This window comes from Vanellus vanellus (genome assembly GCF_965231255.1).
Source record: "Vanellus vanellus genome assembly, chromosome: 4".
Lineage (NCBI taxonomy): Eukaryota > Metazoa > Chordata > Aves > Charadriiformes > Charadriidae > Vanellus > Vanellus vanellus.
Window position 1 is genome coordinate 13732170 of NC_138909.1, and position 23371 is coordinate 13755540.

The 23371-nt window shown below is 48.9% G+C and overlaps 1 protein-coding gene across 1 annotated transcript in view; it reads right to left on the reverse strand.

The window, feature by feature from the left end:
• Nucleotides 1-17776: 17776 nt before the first annotated feature.
• The window catches only part of RNF150 (ring finger protein 150), a 122435-nt gene continuing 116840 nt past the window's right edge, over nucleotides 17777-23371 (reverse strand). The window contains exon 7 of the mRNA XM_082483119.1: nucleotides 17777-19216. Coding sequence (XP_082339245.1) covers nucleotides 19098-19216 — 119 coding nt within the window. The 3' untranslated portion in view covers nucleotides 17777-19097. The remainder of the gene's footprint in view (nucleotides 19217-23371) is intronic.

Genomic DNA, 23371 nt, shown 5'->3' on the forward strand with positions numbered 1-23371 from the left:
CGGGAAGCTGGGCTTGTGATGCTCTGAGCACGCAGGAGAGCAGATGATGAGCGAAGGTGGGTGATAACCATCACTGTGAGAGGCAGCTGGCTGCCGAGCCCTAATTTCTGCAGGTACAAACCGTAGAGAGTTTACGGACTCCTCATGGCCAAAGGGCAAAGCTTTTCTGGGGGAGGGGAGGAATAAAATAATCCCAAACAAAAAAAACCCCAAACACCAACCCACCATATTTCAAGCTCATTCATACACACCCCAAACACAGAGAACCACCTTTCTCCTCCTCTGCCTTTTTTTTTTTTTTTTTCCTTTTTTTTTTTTTTTTGTGATCAACAAGAACCAGAGTTGCATGAGCACAGCCGACACGGAAAGGTGTTGCTGCAGAAAATAGCTCCTCCTGTGTGACCAGAATACGAACAGCTGAAAACTTGCACTAAAAGGATAGGAGAAAAAGGAAAAAAAAAAAAAATGCACTGCATCAAAGCAACCGCACTGCCTTTTACCGGCAATTTGCTGCCAGCTCCTGGCCAGGGTCCCTCAGAGGGACACTGCAGAGAGGACTCCTGCCCTGCCCCTTCCCGTACTGCTTCAAACGCTTTTGAGGGATTGCTCCCTGCAAAGAAATAGGGACTGGGAAAGGCCCGTGCAGTGCCCGACATGCCCTGTTGGACTGGTTTGGATGATGCTCACGTTTATTTGGTTTCTCAGACGTGGGCATCATCAGCAGGAGGCCTGACTGATGGGGGACATTTTCCCCTCAGGCTGGAACATGGGGAAGAAGATGAACACATGGCAGCTCTGGGCTTGGAGCATCCCCAAGGGTGGGGAGTGACCTACGGCAGCTATTTGGGGCTCAGCCCTGACCACCAGCCAGGGCTCATTCCCTGCTGAAGCCATTGCTCCCACATAAATACTGCTGGGGTGTAAAGACACGAGGAGGCTGTGTCATCTGTTATGCCCAGGACCTGCATGGAGGAGGTGGCTCTTCGCTTCCAGCTTCAGTAGATGCACACCCAGTAGAGCTGCTGAAGCAGCCCCAGCAACAGAGACTGAGGGAGACTGCCTTTACATGCCCTGTCCTGGAGGACCAACGTCTGCTGCAGCCATCAGCCCTGCCAGAAAGGGAGAGGGGTGTCCTCAAGCCACAGTGGCCATGTCCCGGGTGACGCTGCTGGGCTCTTTCATAAGAGCTGTCTGTCACAGCCTCCCTGCTCTGAGGTACATGGAAGGAGGGGTTTGCCTTCCCCCAGTGCTGCAGGGGTTCACCAACACCTGGGGACTTCCCTCCCTGCCCTGGGGCAGAGCTGAGGTCACCGGTTGAGCCTCCTGGCTTTCACTGGCCATTGCTCCCTGGTGCCCAGCTCTCCCTCCACACCAACTCCAGCCCCTGGGTTGGGCTGGGGCTGTGTGGTGGTGCAAACCTCCCCCCAGGGCCGCATTGCGATGTAACTAAAGCAAGAGCAATGTTGGCTGGTGTTGACAAGGGTGGTGGGCCCAATGTGGTTCTTGTTTCAGTTGCAGGTGCAGTGAATTGGCACAATCTAGCACTTGCGGACCTCACTTACTGGGGCAGCGAGTCAAGACAACCTGGTACCTTCTTGTCCCAGTGCAAGTACTGTGAGTTGGGATAAGAGACTCCCAACCATACCTGGAACTCCTGCTGCCCGGGAAGCGTACCCAAAAACCCTCCTGCCCAGATCACAAGCCCGCTCCGAAAGTTGCCAAGATCACCTGACAAGAAGCGTGGCCACAATGGAAAAGCACTGACCAAAGTCAATCTTATGACCCTATAAATATCGATCCTAAAGCGAGCTGTCCGAGATCCCAGCAGGCTGCTATGCCATGTTTCACGACATGATTCAGACCATCTGCTGATGGAAGCTGGCAAAGGGAAGAGCGAGTATAGTTCAATTTTGACCACTGGCTGCCAAAATTTGCTATAATTTGCAGAAAAGGAGACATCTTAATCGTAGGTTAACCTCTGTATCTGTTTGTGTGTGTGCGATTTGATTTAGGAAACTCCATCATAAGTCACGTGTGAATCTTGCCATTTTTGAATCCTTAACTAAGTCACTGTGTTGATTATAGCAAATTTTGTTAAACCACTCTGATAACTGGCTGATGATTAAGCGTCGTTAAAAATCATACAACCTAATCCTGTGTTAATAAAGCTTAAACTGCTACTACCTTCAAGTTGTGCAGGATCTTAAATTAACATTGGTGACAGGCTGGGTCACCCAGCGCCGTCCCCAGGCCCAGCAGTGCCACTCCTCTGGGGCGCAGGGCAGAAGCTGGTCAGCTTCATGGGACATGGCACTTGGTAATGTAAAGCTACTGCCATTCAGTTACATTTTCTAAGCGCCTCTCCTAATTTTCTTTTCATAACTGCCCCATGAACAGAGAGGTTGTTGAGGCCCCATGCCTGGAGGTGTTCAAGGCCAGGCTGGACGTGGCCTTGGGCAACCTGGTCTAGTGGGAGGAGTCCCTGCCCATGGCAGGGGGGATGGAACTCCATGATCTTCAAGGTCCCTTCCAACCTAAATCATTCTATGAACACACACACCCAGAAACGCTCCAGAGTCCTTTGCGTACACGAAGCCAAATGCTTGCCTGAGATGAGCATGTGGCTCTGCTACTACTGCGGGCTCGACCCACCATCTCCTGGGCTTTCTGAACCTGCCCCTTATTCAAACCACTGGCCCCAACGTACAACTCTTCAGCCTCTTTTCCCTCTCCAGTCAGGTCACATTCAACAACATCACCTCTCTGCTGTTCACACGTCCTGCCCCCTTCTTTCCTCCTCGTTTCTTCTGCTTTGCGAGTTGGACTACATCAGAAAAGGCACTGCAGGGATCAGATTTTTCTGAATATCCTGCTCCATTGTAGCTATTTTTAAGAGGCATTTCTTTAAGGCATAACTCATTGGCAGCTGTTTTCATGCAATAATTTGTTGCCACATAAGCTCAAAGTCAGGTCAACCCAAAAAATTAGAGCAGTAGAGAAAAGGCAGGGAAGGAGCGGAAATGCTCCTTAGCATCAAGACTTCTGCAGGACTGAGCAATAAAGGAAATACAATCATAACCTGAGGGACAGGAGACCTGATTTCAACCTCACTGAATGAGTCAGGAGTAAAGCCAGCAACACCTGTGGGGTTCTAACAGCAAACTGGGTCTGACCCAGAGGCCCCAGGCTGAAAATCATACAAAGGAAGGAGAAATTTAGGGGACTCCATCCATTGTCATGTCTTACTCCTGTGGGAAACAAAGGCACCCAGCAGGTCTGCAAGCAGCTGGTAGGCCTGGCTCCTATTGCTTGCCTCCATCAAACCCCAAATATCCTGTCCCATGGGTCTCTCCCACCGAGATGCTGCCCCCGCCCAAGCTATTGGTCTTCTCCTTTGGTCACCTGCGTCCCTCCAGCAAGAAAGTCCCAAACTGCTCCTCTCACACAGCCCTGCTGAGCTCGTGCTCTCACAGCTCACACCAGTGGTCCAAGATCATCCATTCCCAGCTTCAATGGTTTCCATAAAAAAAAAAAAACACACCCAAACACCTCTTCCTTAACACACCCACAACATGCACAACACTGAATCCTCCCTCCAGCCAGCTGAACATCTGAGGTCTTTATAAAAAAAAATTGAAGTATTTTAACATGTTGCTTTCAAAAGCTTTTTTTTTAAAAAAAAAAAAAAAAAAAAAAAGAGGGTCAACAGTGTCCAACAGTGTCACCTCCTTCTGAAGGGGAGAAAATGAAAGCATGGATGCTGTTTGAGCTTTAAACGCTTTAATACAAGCTCTCAATCAGGTCCTTGGAATAACTGTGGTTTCTGCAACCCCTGTGTGGTGTCAGAGGACCACAGCCCCTTGAAAGGGGGTAGTGAAGTTAGTGAGAAAGAAGCAACAAGGATGACCGTATTTACGGTAAAGTGTTTAAAGCAAAAGAAAAGCGTTTGACTCCCTGGCTATCAGCAAGCATTACATAAACCGCAAGGCAAGAGTAATTTCTGTTTCCATCCAAATTAGAGAATAAACAAGACAGATAATGTTTCCTAACACCACCAAGAGTAATGGTATTTAGGAATGTTTCTGGCATTACAATCAAGGGCAAACCAAAGCAAGCTGACGCTCTTCTACCAGAAATTGTATTTACTCTCCACATGCAGTTTGTATGTGTCACTTGTGTGGAGTCAGACTTCACGTCTCTGAGACGGTCGAACGCGTTTCTGAATTGCTCCGTTTAATCTCTCACATGTCTGAGGAGCGAGATTCAGTAGCGCGGATTCGCTCCTTCACTGGCAAAGTTTCATCTCGAGGGAGATGATCTCACCGCTGCATGAGATTATCATCTTCAACACAGGAGAGAGAAACTCTCCTAGTCAGAGCGAAGCTACTTCGCCATTGATGGAGTCTGGCTGCCAGCAAAACACACGTTCGACACTCAAGCAATAACTACCGTCCCCTACAGACCATTTGCTGTTTCCGTGCCCTTTATCTGAGGATGCACTCACTCAGTTCACTCAGCACTCCATCAGCGGTTTGCCCATATTACGCCCACCCTACGCAAGGATTGTCAGAGGTCCCACAGACCCCAAATTGAGATGGGTTTGAGGTCCTTGGGGCCTTTTAACACCGATCTGCCTGTGAACAGCAATGTTGTGGCTCTCGCCCCTGCCCGCACAGCCCTCCCGCATCGCCCACCTGTAACGAGAGCATCGCTCCTTAAGGCCATTTAAGACATCACCGCTCCTGAGTGGACATTTATGCTGTGGACCACATCGGGCTGGCCACCTCCAGAGATGGATGCCTCCCTCTCTGTGAGCGGGAGGACTTGGGGGAAATCATCAGATTTAGCAGAAACGGGAGGGAAACCCATCTGCCCCTTCACTGCCCCTCCTGGGCAGGGGGAGCCGGGGCGGCACAGCTCAGGTCTGCGGCCATCCCTGGGGGTCACCCTGCTGAGCGGGACCCCAGCTCAGGGAAACTGCTCCCTCCTCACCCTGACAAGGAGCCAGCCACCAGGGAGTTCCCCCACCCACTCTTTTGGGGGAAATTAATTTGCCTTTTAATAAGGGCTGCACGACAAACGCAGATAAAGCGAAGGGCGCCGGGTAGCGATACACCAGGTGCACTCAAGGAGCACTTTAGACCACGACCTGGGCAGACCGCTCCAGCGAGGGATAACCAGCTTCGGGGAAGAAAAAAAAAAAAAACACCACATTTTCCTACCAGTCAAAGCACGGTCCAGTCCTCTCTTCACGCCCTGAAGAACAGGTCCCCAGCGTTGCTCCGAGCCCTTTTCTTCCACCAAAAAGAAGTCAAAGAAAGCAAGAGAAAAACAAACAAGCAGCATTTTCCTTTCACAGGGGCAGTGGGTTTGCTTTATACCCCCCCAGGTACTGCAAATTGCCTTCCCAGCCTGCAGGAATCACCTAAACTGGGCATTGCTAACGAGTCATCACACCCATGCAGGGAATTTGGGCAGCTGCTTGTATTTAGGACTTCACTGAGCAAAAGGAGATAGAGACTTTTTTTTTTTTTTTTCCTTGGCACTAATGATGCTTTTCAGAGCAGCTTCACAGCTGAAAGTCAGTCAGGGTCAATTTTCTGTAAGAAAATCCCCTTCTCTATCGTCCTTTAGGGCGATTATTTTAAAACCACCACCCTCACCAAAACAGCACTGCAAGTAACGCGCTTTTGTGCGATTCTCCTCATCTACCCTTTGGTATTTTCTGACTCTCACACCCGAGCCAGGCTGAAAGCAAAACTCACCTCTTTGCCTCCTCCAAGCTCCTCTGGAGCCATCGGACTGTGAACAGCCCCCTCTCCCTCTTCCGCCCCCCCCCCCCCCCAGGGAGCACTGGTGGGAGAAGAGAGCGGCTGCGGAGCATCTCTCTGCAGGTGAGCGCACCCCGGGGCTGGGGGACACGGAGTAATTTACACCCTGAAGCTGCACCGCCAGCCGGGGTTGCACCTCGCGGGCATGAAACTCAGCCTGGAGAGGTGAGGACGTTGGCGTAGGTGATGAACGGTACAGAAGCAGACCTGGGTTTCGGTCGAACTGTGTCCGGTTGAAGGTGTCTGTGTACAAACGGGGGTTTCTCGGGGTCGGGCTGGAATAGGATGTGAGATCCGACACCCTACAATGGGCACCATGCTTAAATTTGGGGTTTCTTTCCTCCACCCAAAGCCGTGCTCTAGTTCAAGTGCGATTCCCCGTGCAGGGTGACCCCGGCAATTCCCGCCTGGGTCTGTTCCTCCACAGACCGATCCGTAGCCAAATAAACCCACTTTTAAATGATATAAGTGTGTGCCCAAACACAAGTTTGCTTTAAAAACACTCCTTTAGCTAAAGCGTGGCTAAAATGTGCCATCCCCTTCACCCAGGGGGTGTTGGCCTCCAGCCCCACTCTTCTCCCTGTCCCGCTGCTCACTGGCTGCTAAAGCCACTGTCACTGTCACCAGTTGTCCTGCCTGGGTTTCGCTTGGTTTTCCCTCCCCGTGAACCGGGGTAGCGCTCCTGCTCCCCTCCGCCGAATCTGCTGGCCACTGGGCCAGGCGGATGCTGGGCAAGCACAAACCCAGTTGCCCTTACGGCTTTCCCGCAAATACACCTCGGGGGACCTCTCCAAGGGGCTGTCGAGGGCTGATCGCAGCCCTTAAGTGACCTCGGGCTCTCCCTCCCCATCCCGCAGGATGCTGTGCTGCGCCCCAAACCCGGAGGGGCTCGTTTTGGGGATGGGGGGGGGGGAACGACGGACGGGACGAGGAGCCCTCCTGCGCTTCCTCACGCCCGCTGAGAAGGGCAGAGAGCTTTTTCCCCACCGATATGGGGCCAGAGAAGCCCACGGGTGTCGGCGCTCAGCCGGGGCCGGGCGGTGCATTCGCGGGGCGTGGGAGCCTCCTGCTGGAGAGACGACAAATATCACGACAATTGTAATAGAGGGTGGGCTGGCACCCCAGCTGGGCAGCCCCAGGCTGGGGGGCACCGCTTGGGCTCTGCGTGGGCGCCTGCGGGTACCACCCGAAACCCGTGGGAGCTGGGAGCGTTTCCCATCACGGTGCTGGGGGACACTTTGGCTGTGTCCCCACCATGGGTCTCGTGTCCATCCTTCCCTTCCTGGCGTCGTGCTCTGGCCGGGACACCCCCTCCCCATGCCACGCAGTTAAGGAAAGGGCAGTGGGGTGTGAGAAAGGGCAGCGAGGACACATACCGAGGCACGGAGCAGTGTCCCACAAAACACGACTGAGCGAGCTCGGCACCCGCATCCGGGAAGTGTTGACACCACAGGGACATAACAGACCTCTGCAAAACCAGGAGTGATGTGCAGGGGGGACAGGCTGCCTTGGTGTCACTCCTTTGTGGGCATCTGGTCTCGGCTGAGTCAGATGCAGGCTGAGCTCGGGCGGCCGCTCCAAGCAGGGTCAGAGGAACAACTTCATCTGAGCTATGGGCTCTGACGGACGAGCTCTGGGGCTCTGCCAACACATCTAAGGCGTTACCGCTCCCAGATGGCTCCTATGTCCTTCTGCCAGGAGCTACCATGCTTCCTAGCTGGAGCAGGAGGCGGGACATCTGCCTGGGCTTCAGCCACCATGAGTCGCTGCCGGCCTCCCCGTGCAAGCCTGTCTTTGCTCGCAGGTGAGAAGGTGGACCATAAAGGCAGGCTGCTGAGATGCAGATGTCCAGGAGGACGTCCAGAGGAGCGATGTGGCAGCCTGCAGCAGAGGGTAGCTCAGGCACACGAGGCTGGTGACACTTTGCCCGCGTCTGCCACTGCCAGGGCTTGCCGGCAGCTTGTCTGCACGGGGATCAAAAGCTGAGGATTGAGCGTGTTGCACAATTACACCCTCACTTGCTGACCACTGATTTCCTGTGGCTTCCCTACGATAAATACACCAATCCATTAGATCTCTTTTGGGCCGTGAAGTCCCCTTATTCCCTCTGGGATGCCCCCAGATCCCATCTCCCCGTGTTACAGAACGGCAGTCTCGAAGCGGTTTCTCCAGAGTGGCTCCCCAAGACCCGGCACAGATGGCTGCGGTCCCCCTTTGGGCACCCTCAAGCTGGCTTGCTTGCCTGGCACGGTTTGGGTGTCGCGGGACAGAAGCGACCCCGGGATGGGCAAATCTGGCAAATCAAAATTTGCGCAGCGCAAATCTGGATAAAGTCCCTTTGAATCCCGAGTCCTCTCCTTTGACTGTGAGGGGTCTGAGGGTCACGTCCTTGAATCACAGGAGTGAGTGCAATTTGCCTTATTCCTTCTGGAGAAAAAAAAAAAAAAACAAAAACAAAGCACACAAAAAAAAACCCCAACAAAAACCAGCTGTGATCAGCACAGCTTTATTTAGGTATTTTGCCCAGAAGTGAATCCCATATACAGTAGAGAGTGACGTAACCCAAGCCCCGAGTATGTGCTCGCGTCCTGGAATTAATCGCCGCACGCCCCTCGTTATTTATAGCCCCGCTGCCATTCCCAGCGGCTCCGCGCTGCGTTACTCGGGCGCGCTGCCCTCCCGCCGCAGCCCCCGCACCGCCGGCAGCTGCCTTGGGTGTGCGGGTCACATCGCTGCCGCGCGCAGCTGCCTGCCAGGGAAAAATCCGCCCCGCTCCCTCGCTGCCGGTTATGAAATGAAGGCAGAGAACAAAGCGGCGGGCAGGGAAGGAGCCGCGCGGGGAAGAGCGAGACCGGATTCCTTGGCTGGCAACAGCGAAAAACTCCTTCCGCAGGCAGCCCCAGGGTTTGTTTCGCTGCGGAGGGCTTCTTGCCTTTGGAGTGGAAGGATGGGGAGCTGCCGGCTGTGCCACAGGTTGGGAGGGGAAAAATAATCCCCAGCGTTGCTGATAAAGCCACGTGAAATGACATGCGGTCTTCCAGCTCCGAGCCCGCTTGCTGCCCCTCCATCGGAGGCGGCAAGAGAGAAGCCCAGAGGGAGGGTGGGTGCGCGGGAGCCGGGAGACACGGGGGAACTGGGGGAGCTGGGTGTGATGCAGCCCATGTGTCCTGGTTTGAGCGACACAGGGCTAATTTCTCTTCTAATGCTTGGGAAGACTGCGCTTTTAGAAGACTCCGGTGTCTGAATTTGGGAAAATATTGACTTTATAGCCAGCTATGGGGTGCGGGTTTCAAGGTCTCAGCGTTTTGGAGCCAGCCAGGCGCAGGGACGAGGAGGAGCGAGACCCGGGCACTTGACCCACGCTGGACAACAGGATTGTTTCATACCATCAGCGTCTCATTCACTATAAATCAGAAAGTTTGCTGCGAAGTTCTCTCTCTCCCGTGATGGCAGCCATCCTGAGAACTCCCTGCCCTGGTGCCGGACTCCTGATCCCTTCCCTTCCCCCCGAAGCCGCAGCGCTGGCAGTGCCCCACATTGGCTGTCACTGCTGGGAGCGCACGGCTCCTACTGATAGAATGGGCTGAGTATAATCTTGGCATATTCTGTATTGGCGTCGGGATCAATATTGGTTCTTTAGTGCTATTAATGTAAATTATCTAATCTTACTCTATTAAATCTGTTTATACTTCAACTCCCAGGTTTCCTTTTTTTTCCCAATTCCCTTTCCCAGGTGGGGAGGGCTCATCGGGTGATAGAATGATGGTCTAAACGACGATAAATTGCTATGGCTCTCTCGAACCGTAACACCACGGCTGCTGCCTTCCTCGTTCCCAGGGTGAAATCCGAGTTAGGGCCCCAACCGATTCGGCACGTTGATGCCTCAAACGCAGCGTTGCGGCCGGCAGAAGCATCCGCACTGGCGGCACTGGCCAGTGAGCACAAAACGTGGGCCAGGATGGGGGCTTGGCCCGACCCCCTGTGGCGGGGCTGCGGCTCCGGCCGGGATTTGGCCCTCCTGCAGGGATTTGGCCCTCCTGCAGGGATTTCTCTCTGCCTCCTTTTGCATCTACTGGAGAACTTTCCTTTAAGTCTCTTAAATTTCTTTTAGGCGGGATATTTTACTGTGCCTCGAAGCCGTGGTAAGCAGCACACCGATGCCAGATGGCACGACAACCCCTAGGGCTCTCCCACAGCCCCTCCGCTCGTGGGGAGGTGGAGTGAGGAATCGGGCGAGGGAAGAGCGGCCGGACAACCCCTCACAACGGCAGCGCCGTTCCTACCGTGGCGTGGAAGAGCCGTCACCTTTTAAAGCTATTTTAACACATCACACCCAGTGTCTGGGGTGAGGCTGCAGGTTCCCCTTGGGGAAAAGCTTTTCCCTCCCTCCCCCAGCCGCGGCTTTCCGATTAAAAGAAGCTGAAGGACGGGGGGGACACCAGGGCAGTGACTGGGGCTGGAGCGGTGGCACAGAGGCCAGGCTGCCACTCGGGTCCCTTCCCGCTATAGCTTCTGCCTCCAGTGAATGCCAAAGTCCACAGCAGCCGAGCTCAGGAAGAAACAATCGGCAAGTTTCACCCATCAGGAAACGCCGGTTTTACACACTCTGTTAGAAAACGTGTACGACACAGTAATCAGATTCATTTTATTAAAAAAACTTGCAATAAAATTCCTTGGAATTCACCATCTTAACTTTGAGAGTTGCAATATTTTACTAGTACATAATAACACAGTCTCACATATTTACATTATAATCTTCTATATAACAAAAATAGCCATGTTGTACTACTGAATAATGCTTCCAAATATTAGCCCCAACGTTTCGGTACTCCCCCCAGCTGAGTCACTGTCCATGCTCTTTAGCATTTACAGTATATAACAAAGCAAGAAGGAAAAAAAAAAAAAAAACAAAAAACCCAACGAAAAAAAGTTGTGTGCCTCATGAGTTCAGGCAAATCCCTTTCGGATGGTAGTTCTCCGACTCCCACATTTTTCAAGAGTGATAAAGTGCATTGGAGGGGAAGATGCATACGTTAGAAAACACCAGCAAAGAGTTAAAAGTATATTATATTTGCAATACTGTACAGAAAGTAAAGCTAGAAAAAAAGGCTCGCTTCACAAACTGCTACTGCACTGTTTTGGCAGCAAGTCACAGGTAGCACGGGGGGGGGGGTGGTGGTGGTGGTGGTGGTGGGGGTGAAAAAAAAAGCTAAGTATGAGAAAAAGAACCGCCTACGCAAATGCCACTGTGTGATTTCGCCACGGTGTTTCGCTCGGTGTTTCACAAACCAAAGCGCAGCTGTCTGGAAAAAGGAACCTCTTTTTTTTAATAAGGCGGTGATGAAGATGAAGGGTGGTTTCCCCAGCGAGAAGAAACACAACGTGGTCATCCTGCAGAAACCGACCCCCTCACCGGCAAAACAGCTTCGGTCAAAAGTAGGGTCCCATCCTGAGGGAGCTGCCGCGCAACCAGAGCCGCAGTGCCCGAGTGTGACATTGCTGTCACCCCCCCCCCCCCAGCGCCGGGCAGGGGCAGGGCTGAAGGCCTCCCAGTAAACCCCCTCCTGCCGTCCAGAGCAGGGCTCATCGCCCTGGAGAATTTCACTGAGACAGACCATTGTCTCCGAACTGGAAGTTATTTCGGTAAGCTGTGCACTGCTCTGTATGGTATTTATTTGTTTTGGGATTTTTCTTCCCTTTTTAACATCGGCATTTGCTGGTACGGCTCTGCAGCGGGTGAGGAGAGACCCGGCTGGAAAAAGCTCTGGAGCCATCACCGAAAACCAGGATGCTTCTGCTCTCTTCATGAACTGCGTACAAATGGGACGCCACATTTTTTTCATTTGCTTAGAAACGACTTTAAATAAAAATAATTCTCTTCTGGAAATGGATGGAATGTCTATTTTGACAAGTACAAAGCCATTTTAAATCTTCACTAAATACAAGGAACATCTTGCTATAAAAATAACAGACCCTCCCACCCAACTGTCCCCTCTTTACGTTTCTAATTATAAAATGGTACAGTCATTTCAGGTTCCTAACGTGAAACAAGAAGTAAGGGTGGTATTAGGTACACATACAAAACATTTAGATATTTGACACATGAAATAACTGTATACATTCAGAGCAAACGAGCGTCTTGACCTTGCTATTGTTTTTAACACTACACAGGACTGAAGAATCAAGAAATAAACAAGAAAGGGAAAACATGATTTCTTTTTTTTTTCCTCTCCTTTTTTGTTTTGGTTTTTGTTGTTTTTTTTTTTTGCATTCACTCCAGAAAGATGTAACTTCAACCGAATCACAATTAAAATAGCTGAGAGAGATGCGACTAATTTCAGATGGAAAATTCATCCTTTGGCTTTACATTCAAAACCCACAACATCTTCCATTCGTCTTTCTTCTCTGTTTCTCCCTTTGAAATACAGCTCAGAAGGTTTGCGTTTTGTTTTGGTTTTTTGGGTTTTGTTTTTTTTTTTTTTTTGTTTTTTTTTTTTTTTTCCTTGAGAAAGAAGTGCCAAGGAATGGAAGGGGAGCGGAGCGGGTTTCCAGCCCGGCGGGGGAAGCGGTGCGGCAGAGGGCAGCCGTCTCCCTCGCTCGCCGTCCCAGCCCGCCGCTGCCATCTGCTACGCAAACAAATCCAGGCTAAAAAGTCCATCTGGCGTTCCTCTTTCAACTGCGAAACTATCAATTAGTTCAGGTAACAGCTCGGTAAAAGAAAAGAAGTGCTTGTGTTGGATGAATTGTCCCTATTTAAAAAGTGGGCTCAAACACCCCTTCCACCCTCGTTTTCCCTCGCCCCTCAAATATTTCACGAGGCTGTTTTGCCCCGCTGGCGTTAACCAAGCCGATTCGTTTCTCTCACGCTGGCCGCCCCACTGCCGCTTCACACCTTTTGCATCTATATGGTGGTTAGTAGATCGAGAGAGGTCCTCCTTCCCCTCTACTCTGCCCTGGTGAGACCGCATCTGGAATATTGTGTCCAGTTCTGGGCCCCTCAGTTCAAGAAGGACAGAGAGCTGCTGGAGAGAGTCCAGCGTAGGGCAACTAAGATGATTAAGGGAGTGGAGCATCTCCCTTATGAGGAAAGACTGAGGGAGCTGGGTCTCTTTAGTTTGGAGAAGAGGAGACTGAGGGGTGATCTTATTAGCGTTTATAAATATATAAAGGGGGAATGTCATGAGGATGGAGCCAGGCTCTTCTCAGTAGCGACCAGTGATAGGACAAGGGGTAATGGATTCAAGCTGGAACACAAGAGGTTCCACTTAAATTTGAGAAGAAACTTCTTCTCAGTGAGGGTGACAGAGCACTGGAACAGGCTGCCCAGGGAGGTTGTGGAGTCTCCTTCTCTGGAGACATTCAAAACTCGCCTGGACGCCTTCCTGTGCAACCTCATCTAGGTGTTCCTGCTCCGACAGGGGGATTGGACTAGATGATCTTGTGAGGTCCCTTCCAATCCCTAGCATACTGTGATACTGTGATACTGTGATAAAACAAATGAGTCGACGCTCAGTGTTCTTCAACGAATAACAGCGGTCCCGGTCAGCACAGGTTACGGAGCAGCTCGGCTGCCCCGAATCTGCCATCCTCCCCCTCCTCCCCCGCCCGTTATCTTTCGTTAAGCCCTTAAACTGAATTTAGGCTGCCTCCTTCCCCCCCCCCCCGGTGCTGCACCAGAGCCGTCCAACTTGCTCCAAGAGATAACGGGCAGCAAAAAATGCAGGAGAAGCAGCAGCACGGCGCTGGATCCCACGCCACCCTTCCCGGGCAGCGAAGGCTCACGAAGGCTGCAGCAAACATCTGTGAGAGGGGCCGGGGAGGAGCAGGATGGGTTTCTCTGCCATTTCACTCCTGCGAAACGGATGCATCCCAGCAGCAAACTGAGCCCTCCCTCTTCCCTTTACAGACTCAGCTTGTCCTGGCCCCTATTCCTAGCAGACCAGTAACTTTGGCCCTACAACAGGGATCTACCAGAGCAATAAATGGTTAAAAAAAGTCCATTATTGCTAACGGAAAGAAATCGATGAATGACTATCGGTCTTCTTGGTTTGCACAGCCTATAAATTCCCATTCCTGGCTTATTTCAAAGTATACGCTTAGCCGTGAGCTCTTCGTGAGGCCACGAAGGAAGGAGCCTCCTACAACCAAAGCCCGGGAGATTCCCAGCTGCCCCGGGCTGAAAGGCATTTCCCGCTGGTCAGGCATAACCTCTGTCGTCATTTCAGTGCAGGCCAATTGTCACGACGAGGACCTGCAGTCCAGAAATTTAGGTATGAAGACTTGCGCCCCCATCTTTGCTTTTTAACCACGGAAAGGTTTTTAACCTCAAAGGGCCGTGGCATATATTCAAAGGGAGAAGTTCGTAAGGCAAAAAATCTGGAAAACGTATACGACGACTGCGCCGCAGGTTTAAGAACGGCAAATAAAACACGCTTTATGGAAAATCTGTAACTGTGTTGTACTCATGACTAGAAGTACACAGAGGAGTTAAGCGATCCGCAGATACCTGCCAGGGCGACCCGTCCATACGCAAAGGGCTTCTGAGCCAGACATTTTTCAAATCGGACAAGCATTTCTTTTTATTTAGCAAGAAGGGGGAAGGGGGGGAGGGGGGGGGCGGGAGTTAACAGGTTCGACAACAAAAACTTTGGATCACAAAATGCATACTCTTTGAGAAAGCTTAAATTCAGAGCTGGATCCGTCTCTGGTGCTTGGGTTCATTTTATTAACAAAGTAAGTACGTATCCCAAACGAGTCATTCAACAAGAGACGAAGTACTGCCCTTCTTGACATGACATCCTCTGGATCCGATCCAGCGGTCATTAAAGCAGTGAGAACCTCTTATCATATGTGATTTCAATAGGGTTTTTTTTCAAATTGCCTCTATAAAGCCTTTTTTCTTTAGTGCCACAATCTCCCTCATATAAAAAGTCTAAAATTGGCAGCTATTCAGATACGAAACTCCATCAATGTACTGTTACATGCACACACGGCAATCTAATTCTATGGAATGCTTAAAAGAATGAACTGCAGTGCTGTGACTGTCCTGATCCTGGTTTTGAGGCTCTAAAGCAGTCAGAAAATGAAAAAGAAAAAGAAAAAAATACCCAAACCCTTGGCAAGTGCCAGATCTGTATCCCCACCAGAACGGGTCAGCCGTGGGGAAGGGAGGCAGAGCTGGTGCCTTGCACATCTGCAGGCAAACATCAGGTCGTTCCCGAGTGCAAAATTCTGCCCATACAACTTTTTTATGCGTCCCACCTATTGAACAGACCTTTGGGAAGGCAGTTTAGTGAAACCCATGAAAAAAAAAAAAAAAAAATCAAAGGACGCTCAGAGCGCAGTCTCTCTCTCTGTCCAAGTTTCATCCCGCAACCCAGCCCCAGTGAAGCTGAGCGAATGCTTCTCCCACCCACTACGCGCTCACGGAGAAGAAGAGAAAAGAGCCAGGCCAGGCCAGGCCGAGCACGGAGAGACACAACATCAGCTTAATGACAAGAGTGCCCTTCCCAGAGAGCTGCACCGTCCTCCGGCCACCGGCCCGGTGCAGGAGGTGTCCCTCTGCCCGGCCACCGGCACGGTGGGAGCCGGCAGAATGATGTGCATGAGCACACACTTGTTCATCAGAGGGCACCAGAGGATTTTGGGGTGTTTTTTTTAGTTTTTTCTTATTTTTTTTTTTTCCCTGGCTGTACGCTAAAGGCTGCTTTCCCTTCTGAACAGGCAGTGCTGCATTCCCCGGCATCGGAATCCCACGTATTTAATGCCGGAGCCTAAGCTTAGTGGGCAGCAGTACCGAGGACGCGCACAGTGTTCGGGATGGGACTAATCCTACCCAAAACTGCAAGGCGGGAGGTTTAATTTTACCTTTTGAGGAATCTCAGTGGGGAGACTCATATAAGGAAAAATGTGCACGGGCATGCAGATCTGCAGAATTAAGGCTTTCATACCTGTTACAAACATACACCTGGGGGTCTTAGTATTTACGAAGCACCTCAAATTTCCAAGGCATTTCACAGGTTATATATACAAAGAATATTGTCAGCCAGGTGCTGCTTCAGGAAAACGTTTCCATTTGACACAGGGGCTTAATTATGCTCATAGAAGACCTGTTGAAAACAATGTGGTTTTGGTGCAAGTCCAATATTAGTTGTAAGTGCTTTTCTGAAGAAGGACGGAATAAAACATTTACTTAAGTGCTTTCTTAGGTTCTGGCTTCAGTGATGTGTAACCTGGCTTCGCACTCGTTACCGCTCAACAGTGCTCAGAGCTGTAGAACACCTGAGGACAGGGACGGAAAAACATCTTTCCTGAGCGAAACTGCAGGTAGAAATGGGTAAACAAAAGCAGAAAGACTCCTGACCCAGATTTGCTAGGCTGCCTCTTCTGAAAGACCACAGTATGGTGATGCGTAAAAACATTTCACCCGGCGCAGCACCCTGCCTCTGCCAGCGGCCACCTGTGGACCTCAAGGGGCCACATCTAGTATGGGATACTTCAGAAAAGAGCATGCACAGTGCGACCCCTCTTCAAAATCCTTCTCTAACTCCTAGAAATATGCGTCTCAGTTACCATCTGATGTAATGCCCCTTTGAGCACAGCTCCCTTAATGGTTTTGCTGGGAGTTTCACCTCCCGCCTTGCTTCTGCACAGACCTTGCTTGCTCTGCTGTGCTGTGGGTGACTCCGCTATGGCAACAGATAATTGGTCAGTCTGTCCCTTGAGATTAACTTCATCAAGTCTGTGAAATAAAACGGAGACTTTGCGGCAGCTCCTCTGAAACACAAACAGTTCGGCCGTGAGTTTTTTGTCTGTGTGTTGGGCTGCAGTGGGTGGGTGTTAAAGCATCACTGACAACTCGGACATCGTGTTCATGATGTTCCTGTGACATGTAGCACCCAGGCTCCAGCGCTAGAGAAGGAATTGTACCAGTGTGCGTACTTTCTATAGGGAGACCTGACCGCCTATAAACAGCTTCGCTCTTTCCCTTGCAGTCATTTGAGATCAATTTCGTTCCTCTGTGAAGGGCCAGTATTTGGTGTAAGCACCGGTTAAATCCCAGTTCAGCATTATTTCCAGAGCTGAAGTGGAGCTGATGCAGTACCTTGTGCAAGCTCTCGTGTGTAGGGGTGAATTTCAGCATCGGATCCCTTGGCGCTGTGGGCCTTTCCCATGGCAGCAAGGAATAAAGACGACATTAAAGAATAAGGAAAAAACGATTACAGAACCACAAATATTGGCAAGACTGACCTCACTGTGCCCTCCGGAACGATCTCTAACTTGCTTCTTAAACCAAGCAGATTTCCAGCTGCCTGTATCTCTTTAATTAAAAAGAGATGTCCTTAAAAATGGCTTATAAAAACGTAACGGCACATTTCCGGATCACGGTTTTGAAGGATGATTAGGCTGTGTTCCTTTGCCTCAAAGTTACTCTGCAATTTAGGGACTAAGAACATAAAAAAAAAAATTAAGCTATAAAATGGACTGAGTTCTAACTGGACCGAAAAGCACAGAGTGTAATTTTTCCCTCTTCCTGTACTGAAGAAGCAAGTTGGCCAAAATTTTAGGGATAGGTCTAAACACATTTGTTCCTGAATAAGATCTGACAAACTGAATTTTGGCTGGAAGGTGGTTTCCACATCTAACGAGTAAATCCACAAGGAGATTAAATATAGCAAGAACCCTAATAGCTGCATTTTGAGACGCTGCCATGACACCATCAAGTCAAAATGTTTGACCTCTCCGTGAAATTTCGATGTAAGATGAATTGTTGATTCTATGGACTTACTCAGGAGGCAGTAATGTGATTCAAATCATCTGACTGTCAACAGAAAGCATTTACTCTTGTATAACAGTACGCTAAAAATGCTTCTTCACAGTGGAGCATTTTGACTGAAAAACGAAATCGTACACTGAACAAGTAACGATAAGCTTTTCTCTGGAAAGCAGAGCTCAGGGTGAACTAAATAATCATCACAGGTCATTATTGTTTGGGTGTTTCGATTTATGTTAGTTCTGTTTATTTTCAAATTCCCTCCCCTCTGCCCAAAATATTTTCGTATATATCTCTATATACAAATCGCAAGTATTCCATTATGCTTGTGACAACGTTGACAGGGACTCTGGAGGGCAACTAACTACCCGAACTCTTGTGCTGGATAACATGCAGGCAAAACCCGCCCTTAAAACATAAGAAGTGAAACGCACTAAGAAAAAAAGACCACAAAGAAAAAAGGAAGTAAACATTTCAACCAGCTGCCTCCTGCTTCATTAGCAATTTCTGACACCGATATCAGCATCCCCAGTCCCTTTCTAAGAATATTCTTGTCATCCGCTGTTAACAAGCAGCTTCTGGAAACCTCTCAGACACTCCTTTAGCCTACCGGTCAGATTTTGGTCTGTAAAATTAGGAAACGACGTGATGTTATACTAGATCCTCTTTTCCAGCTACTGAATTGTGACTTGAAGGAAGGCCATTAATGTACTGACAACTGCTAATGGGATAAAATATAGCAAAGGACTACAAGGACGGAGTGAAGCTTTAAGCTTTTCTTTCTTTCCTTCACGTTGTATATAACAGAGCTCTAAGTAAAAGCCAACATAATGCAGTTTTAACCCAAATCTCAGCGATCTCTGTTAGTTCAGAGCTCTCTTACAAATAAAGGCCTCCAGAATACACCATTCCCAAGGCTCCCACTTAACGAGAGCAGGCTTCGCATTAATGCAGGGTGCTGGTGCACCATCCTTCCCCCAAGCCATGCATACTTCACCCAAACAACAAGGCAATGATAAATCCTGGAGTCAGATCATGAAGTGACCAGTGAACGGGAATTCAGATTTCTGGATTGAACTCTTGAAAAAGCTGGGGTCAGTCAACAAAAACAGAGTGTCCCTCCATAACAAACTATAAACAAACAAACAAACATAAAACAACCCCCCGATCAAACAAGTGTAGAAAACACTCAAGCTGTCATTTCAGTTGCGTATTTATGAGCCACCGAGGAGTTACATGACTGCTCTCAAGCATGTGGGTAAACTGGAAGCATTCATCTCCCATGTGAACAAAACGAACGTATGTAGATGATGAAACCGCACCCAGGCAGACACAACTGTTGCTATTGCTTTTCGTGACCGTCTCAGAATGGAGTGTGCAGGAGTGACAGTGCTCTGGAGGCATGTGCATGACTGGTCCAAATCCTAGAAAGCTGACTCGGTCCCTCCCTGTGACCCTCCCCTGTAGTTTAGTGTTGGATCTCTCTTTGTTTTTCAAGACTTCACCTCTTCGCAGTCTTGATCAGTGGAAAGCTCCACATCGGACAGTCCAACCTCCATTGCCATAATCAATGAAATATCTGAATCGCTGCTGACTGCTGGCTCCTGTTCATCTGTGAGGGCAGAAAAGACAGGAAAAGGTCATTATGGTCATGCCTTTCTGTCAACGTACTACTGTTTTTCGTTTCTACAGACGGGACCCAGAGGTTTCTCCACCACAGGTCGTGCTTAGATTGCAAACTTTTCTCACATTCGATATCTGTCTAAAGCATTTCAAAAATATCAGAAAGCTCAAGCCATCAGTAGCGAGAAACACGATGACAAGGAGAGCCGGGATGGGTAACACTTTCTTCTCCCCCTCGTCCTCCCAGGGCTCTCCATCCAGGCCCTTCATAGAATCATAGAATAGAATCATAGAATCGCTGAGGTTGGAAGGGACCTTTAAGATCATCAAGTCCAACCATTAACCCACCCTGACAAAACCACTTCTAAACCATGTCCTCAAGTACAGCATCTACCCTTTTTTTAAGCACCTCCAGGGATGGCGAATCCACCACCTCCCTGGACAGCCTATTCCAATGTTTAATAACCCTTTCAGTGAAAAAATGTTTCCTAATATCCAATCTAAACCTCCCCTCACATAACTTGAACCCATTTCCTCTCGTCCTATCACTTGTCACCAGGGAGAAGAGGTCAGCCCCCACCTCTCTACAACCTCCTTGCAGGTACTTGTAGAGAGAGATAAGGTCTCCCCTCAGCCTCCTCTTCTCCAGCCTCTTCATCTCCATGACCTTCCTCCCACCGCTTGAGCACTTCTCTCCCCATCCCCCTTCTCAACCTGGCATCATCCTACTCTCCCCACAGAGTCACATGCACCTGGTGGAGCAGGTTGGCCATCAGGAAAACATTCCTAACAGGGAAAAAATCTGCCCAAACCCTCATTAAGTGACAGAATCTCTGTTAGCGGAGACTTTTAAAAGGGCGGTAGGCTAATGTCTGAAAGGAGCGACATGAGTGTCGTTAGTTCTGACTCGGGACCAGGCTACCTGCCTTCTCAGGTGCCTCCTCTCATCCTTTTCCGGTCTCTTTTCTGTTCACCCTTTCCTCTGATTTGAAGATACATTGCAGGTTCTCGATCCAGGCCGAAGGGATCTACCTTAATCCACCGCGATCCCAAATACAGTAAGAGTCAAATTATTGATTTTTGCCAAACTGCAGACCCCAGCAAAACTACAGGCGTAGGAGGAACAACTTGTTTTTGTTTTGATCCCACAGCACTTACTATTTGTGTATTTAGTAGCAGATAAAGCCAACCGATTTTAAAGGACTAAAAGCTAATTTTCTTTTGAGAACAATCAGGAAAAGCAAAGCATGCTGGATCTCTGGGGAGACTTTCAAAGGCACAAAAATCCCATAGCTGGCTGAGTCCCTCAGAGAAAAAGTGGATGGTTCATATTTTCAAGTGGTTTAATTACAATGATGATATTTATACTGTAACAATACAAGGTATTTCAATCGGTGGCAGTTTTTCCTTTACTTATTTTATTTTTCAGACAATAGAAGCAGCAGAGCTTTATTGATGCTAAGAAGTCTAAAAGTTGAATATCTAAGAATGAATAAGTAAGAAACATTACAGAGGAGCCAGGAAAATAATAACTCCTCACAGTTTAATTATTCACTTGAAGCAAAGCGAGCACAATTAGTCTCCTCTCAAAAGCTGCACGATTTTTAAATCTGTTTTAGAGAAAAAAAAACATGTATTTACGTGTGCTGGGATTAGACCTCGTGCTCTGCGGAGAATGCTTGAGCGGGGTCTGCATTATTCAAACTAAAAGAGCCAGTGCTTTCCTTTACAACCCTTCCCAATTTTCACCCTGGATTATTTTTATACTTTCTTGATTGCAAGATAAATAATTAATGCACACAACCTCTTTACATCTGTATTTTTTTTTCCCCCTATCAATATGACAGTAGTAAAACATTTCAAGGCATTGCTTCTGACTATAAACGTTTCCACTGGAGGTGGAGGAAGTACTTACAAACTGAGTGATATCTCCTGCAGACTTCAGTGGGCTTCAATTACATTGAACCGTTAGGTGAAACCGCTAGATCCAAGAGTATAAAAGTCCATCACATATACCTCCAAGACCTAAAATGTCATCTGTAGTGGTAACAGCTCCCTGAGCCAGAACAATGTGGTTCCAAGACCACTGGATTATTTATTGTTCCTCTATAACCAATAGGATTCTTAAAAACAATGAAAATGATGCTTTAAATGTTGGCCTATGAGCAAATTTGTATTTGCGTGACAGAGTACCTGAGGCTTAGCCACGTTAAACAAACAGCCGTATGGAAGGCTCTTGAGAGAAAGATGATTTTCATAGGACCGAGCTGTGCAGGAAAGAAGGACCGGCTGAATGGTGACACGCATGCTGGAGAGGCAGGCTGAGCTGCCAACACCAAATGTCAGAGCGTCAAATGAGAAGCGTTTACGGTGCTGAAATGTTATTTCAAGAATTGATGTTTCTTCGAGGGCTGCACAGCAGAGAAAGATCTCAACTGAGTTCAAGACAGGCAGGTTGAACAGCAGCAGATTTACAGCTCACCTACCAACTGCCTAACCCATGTACAGGAGCACTCGCTTACCAAACCAGCAAACTTCAGTTTTACATTAAAAATCCTATGCAATTATTCAAATTCTCGGATCTTATTTTTTCCAAAGTGTGGGCTTTGCAGTTCGTCTTCTTTGGGAGTGAAGCGTAGGTCAGTAGGAACAATAGCATCCTAAAAATGCCCGCGCCTATGCCCTGGCATTGCTTTTCCGGTGCTGCAAAACTGCCTGGAAACAGGAACGCTCCACCTTCCTCGCTTGCTAACAGTGCAGCAGTTCAAAATCCTAAAGCTACAGCCTGCCGCTTCAGCAGAGTGAGGAGAAAAACTCGGACATCACCGTCCCTTCCACTTTCCCTTTCAGGGAAAGGGTCAGCATTGACATTTCTTTGGAAGACGCAGACACCACAAGGAAATGAATGCATCCCACAGCACTACCTGCTTGCTCTTGTAAACAGGAGTCCCGCTACTACCCAAAATGCATAGGGTGAAACTCTGGGAGGCTGCAGAAGTTACACCAGATGTGGACCAGCTGTAGGTAACTCCGCCTGCAAGGTCTACCAACTGCCTCACCGTGGCTCCCCCACACAACGCAGGCTTTCTAGACTGTGGTGGCTGTTTATTTTTGGGTTTGTTTTTTTTTTTTTTTTTTGGCTGGCTGCTCAATAACGGGAGCCAGCACAGTCAGTGACGTTTGTTGAAGGCAAGCAAGCCTCAACTAAACTGCAAGCGCCAGGAGCTCAGCCTGCATCTCGCATCCCTGGCTTTTAGATCCTATTTACAATGACAAAGCTTATACAATCACACAGCTGCTACGGAAGATGCCCGACTCGCTGTTAAGCACTTTTGTGACCTTTTTGCAAGTTTTTTGAAATTTGGTGTTTTTTCTTAGAGCCCTGTAGTCAGGTGAGGATCTCAACTTTCAGTGACGATCTCGGCTTTCACTTGAAGATAAATGAATCGGAAGAAGTAAAACGGAAAAAAAGAGTTTATAAAAACACAGCCCTAATTTCTAGGCCGATTTTATGTTGGAATATCGGACTTGTGATTTTAGATGTTTGAGATCGGCAATCCTGTCTGACAACACACACTAGAACGCTTCCACCGTGTTTTATACCGCCTCGTGCCACGGGCAGAAAGCCTTTTGCTTAACGAAGCAAAAGGCACGTCCCAAGCTGCTTTTCAGCCTGAGTGCTAGTGCCTTCAGCGGGCAACTGTAGACCTCACTGCCACATTCCTCTCATGTCAGTGAAACGCAATACACCACAGCACGCTGCCTACTTCCAGACGGACTTTTTCCACTCACTTACATTCCCTGACACACATTCGTTTGAGAGGTGCAATAAAACGAACTCCTTCTATAGCCAATATTACTTTAAATTTAATTATGCTAATGCAGGAAGAATGTCACCATGTAGATATGGAACTGCCCTACATAATAGTGGTACAGCCTTTACTTGTTGCTAAGTTCATTAAGTGATGTTTATATTTGAGTATAATTGCAATCAAACAAGGATGATAATAGTTAATTACTCTGGTGCTTTAAAAACAGTAAGACCGCACACTAGTAATAGTTATCTACCGCTGCTGCTGCTCCTCCTAACGCTTTGAGTAAGTCTGTAGCTGCTGTACACTAATAAATATTCCAAAAGAAAAAG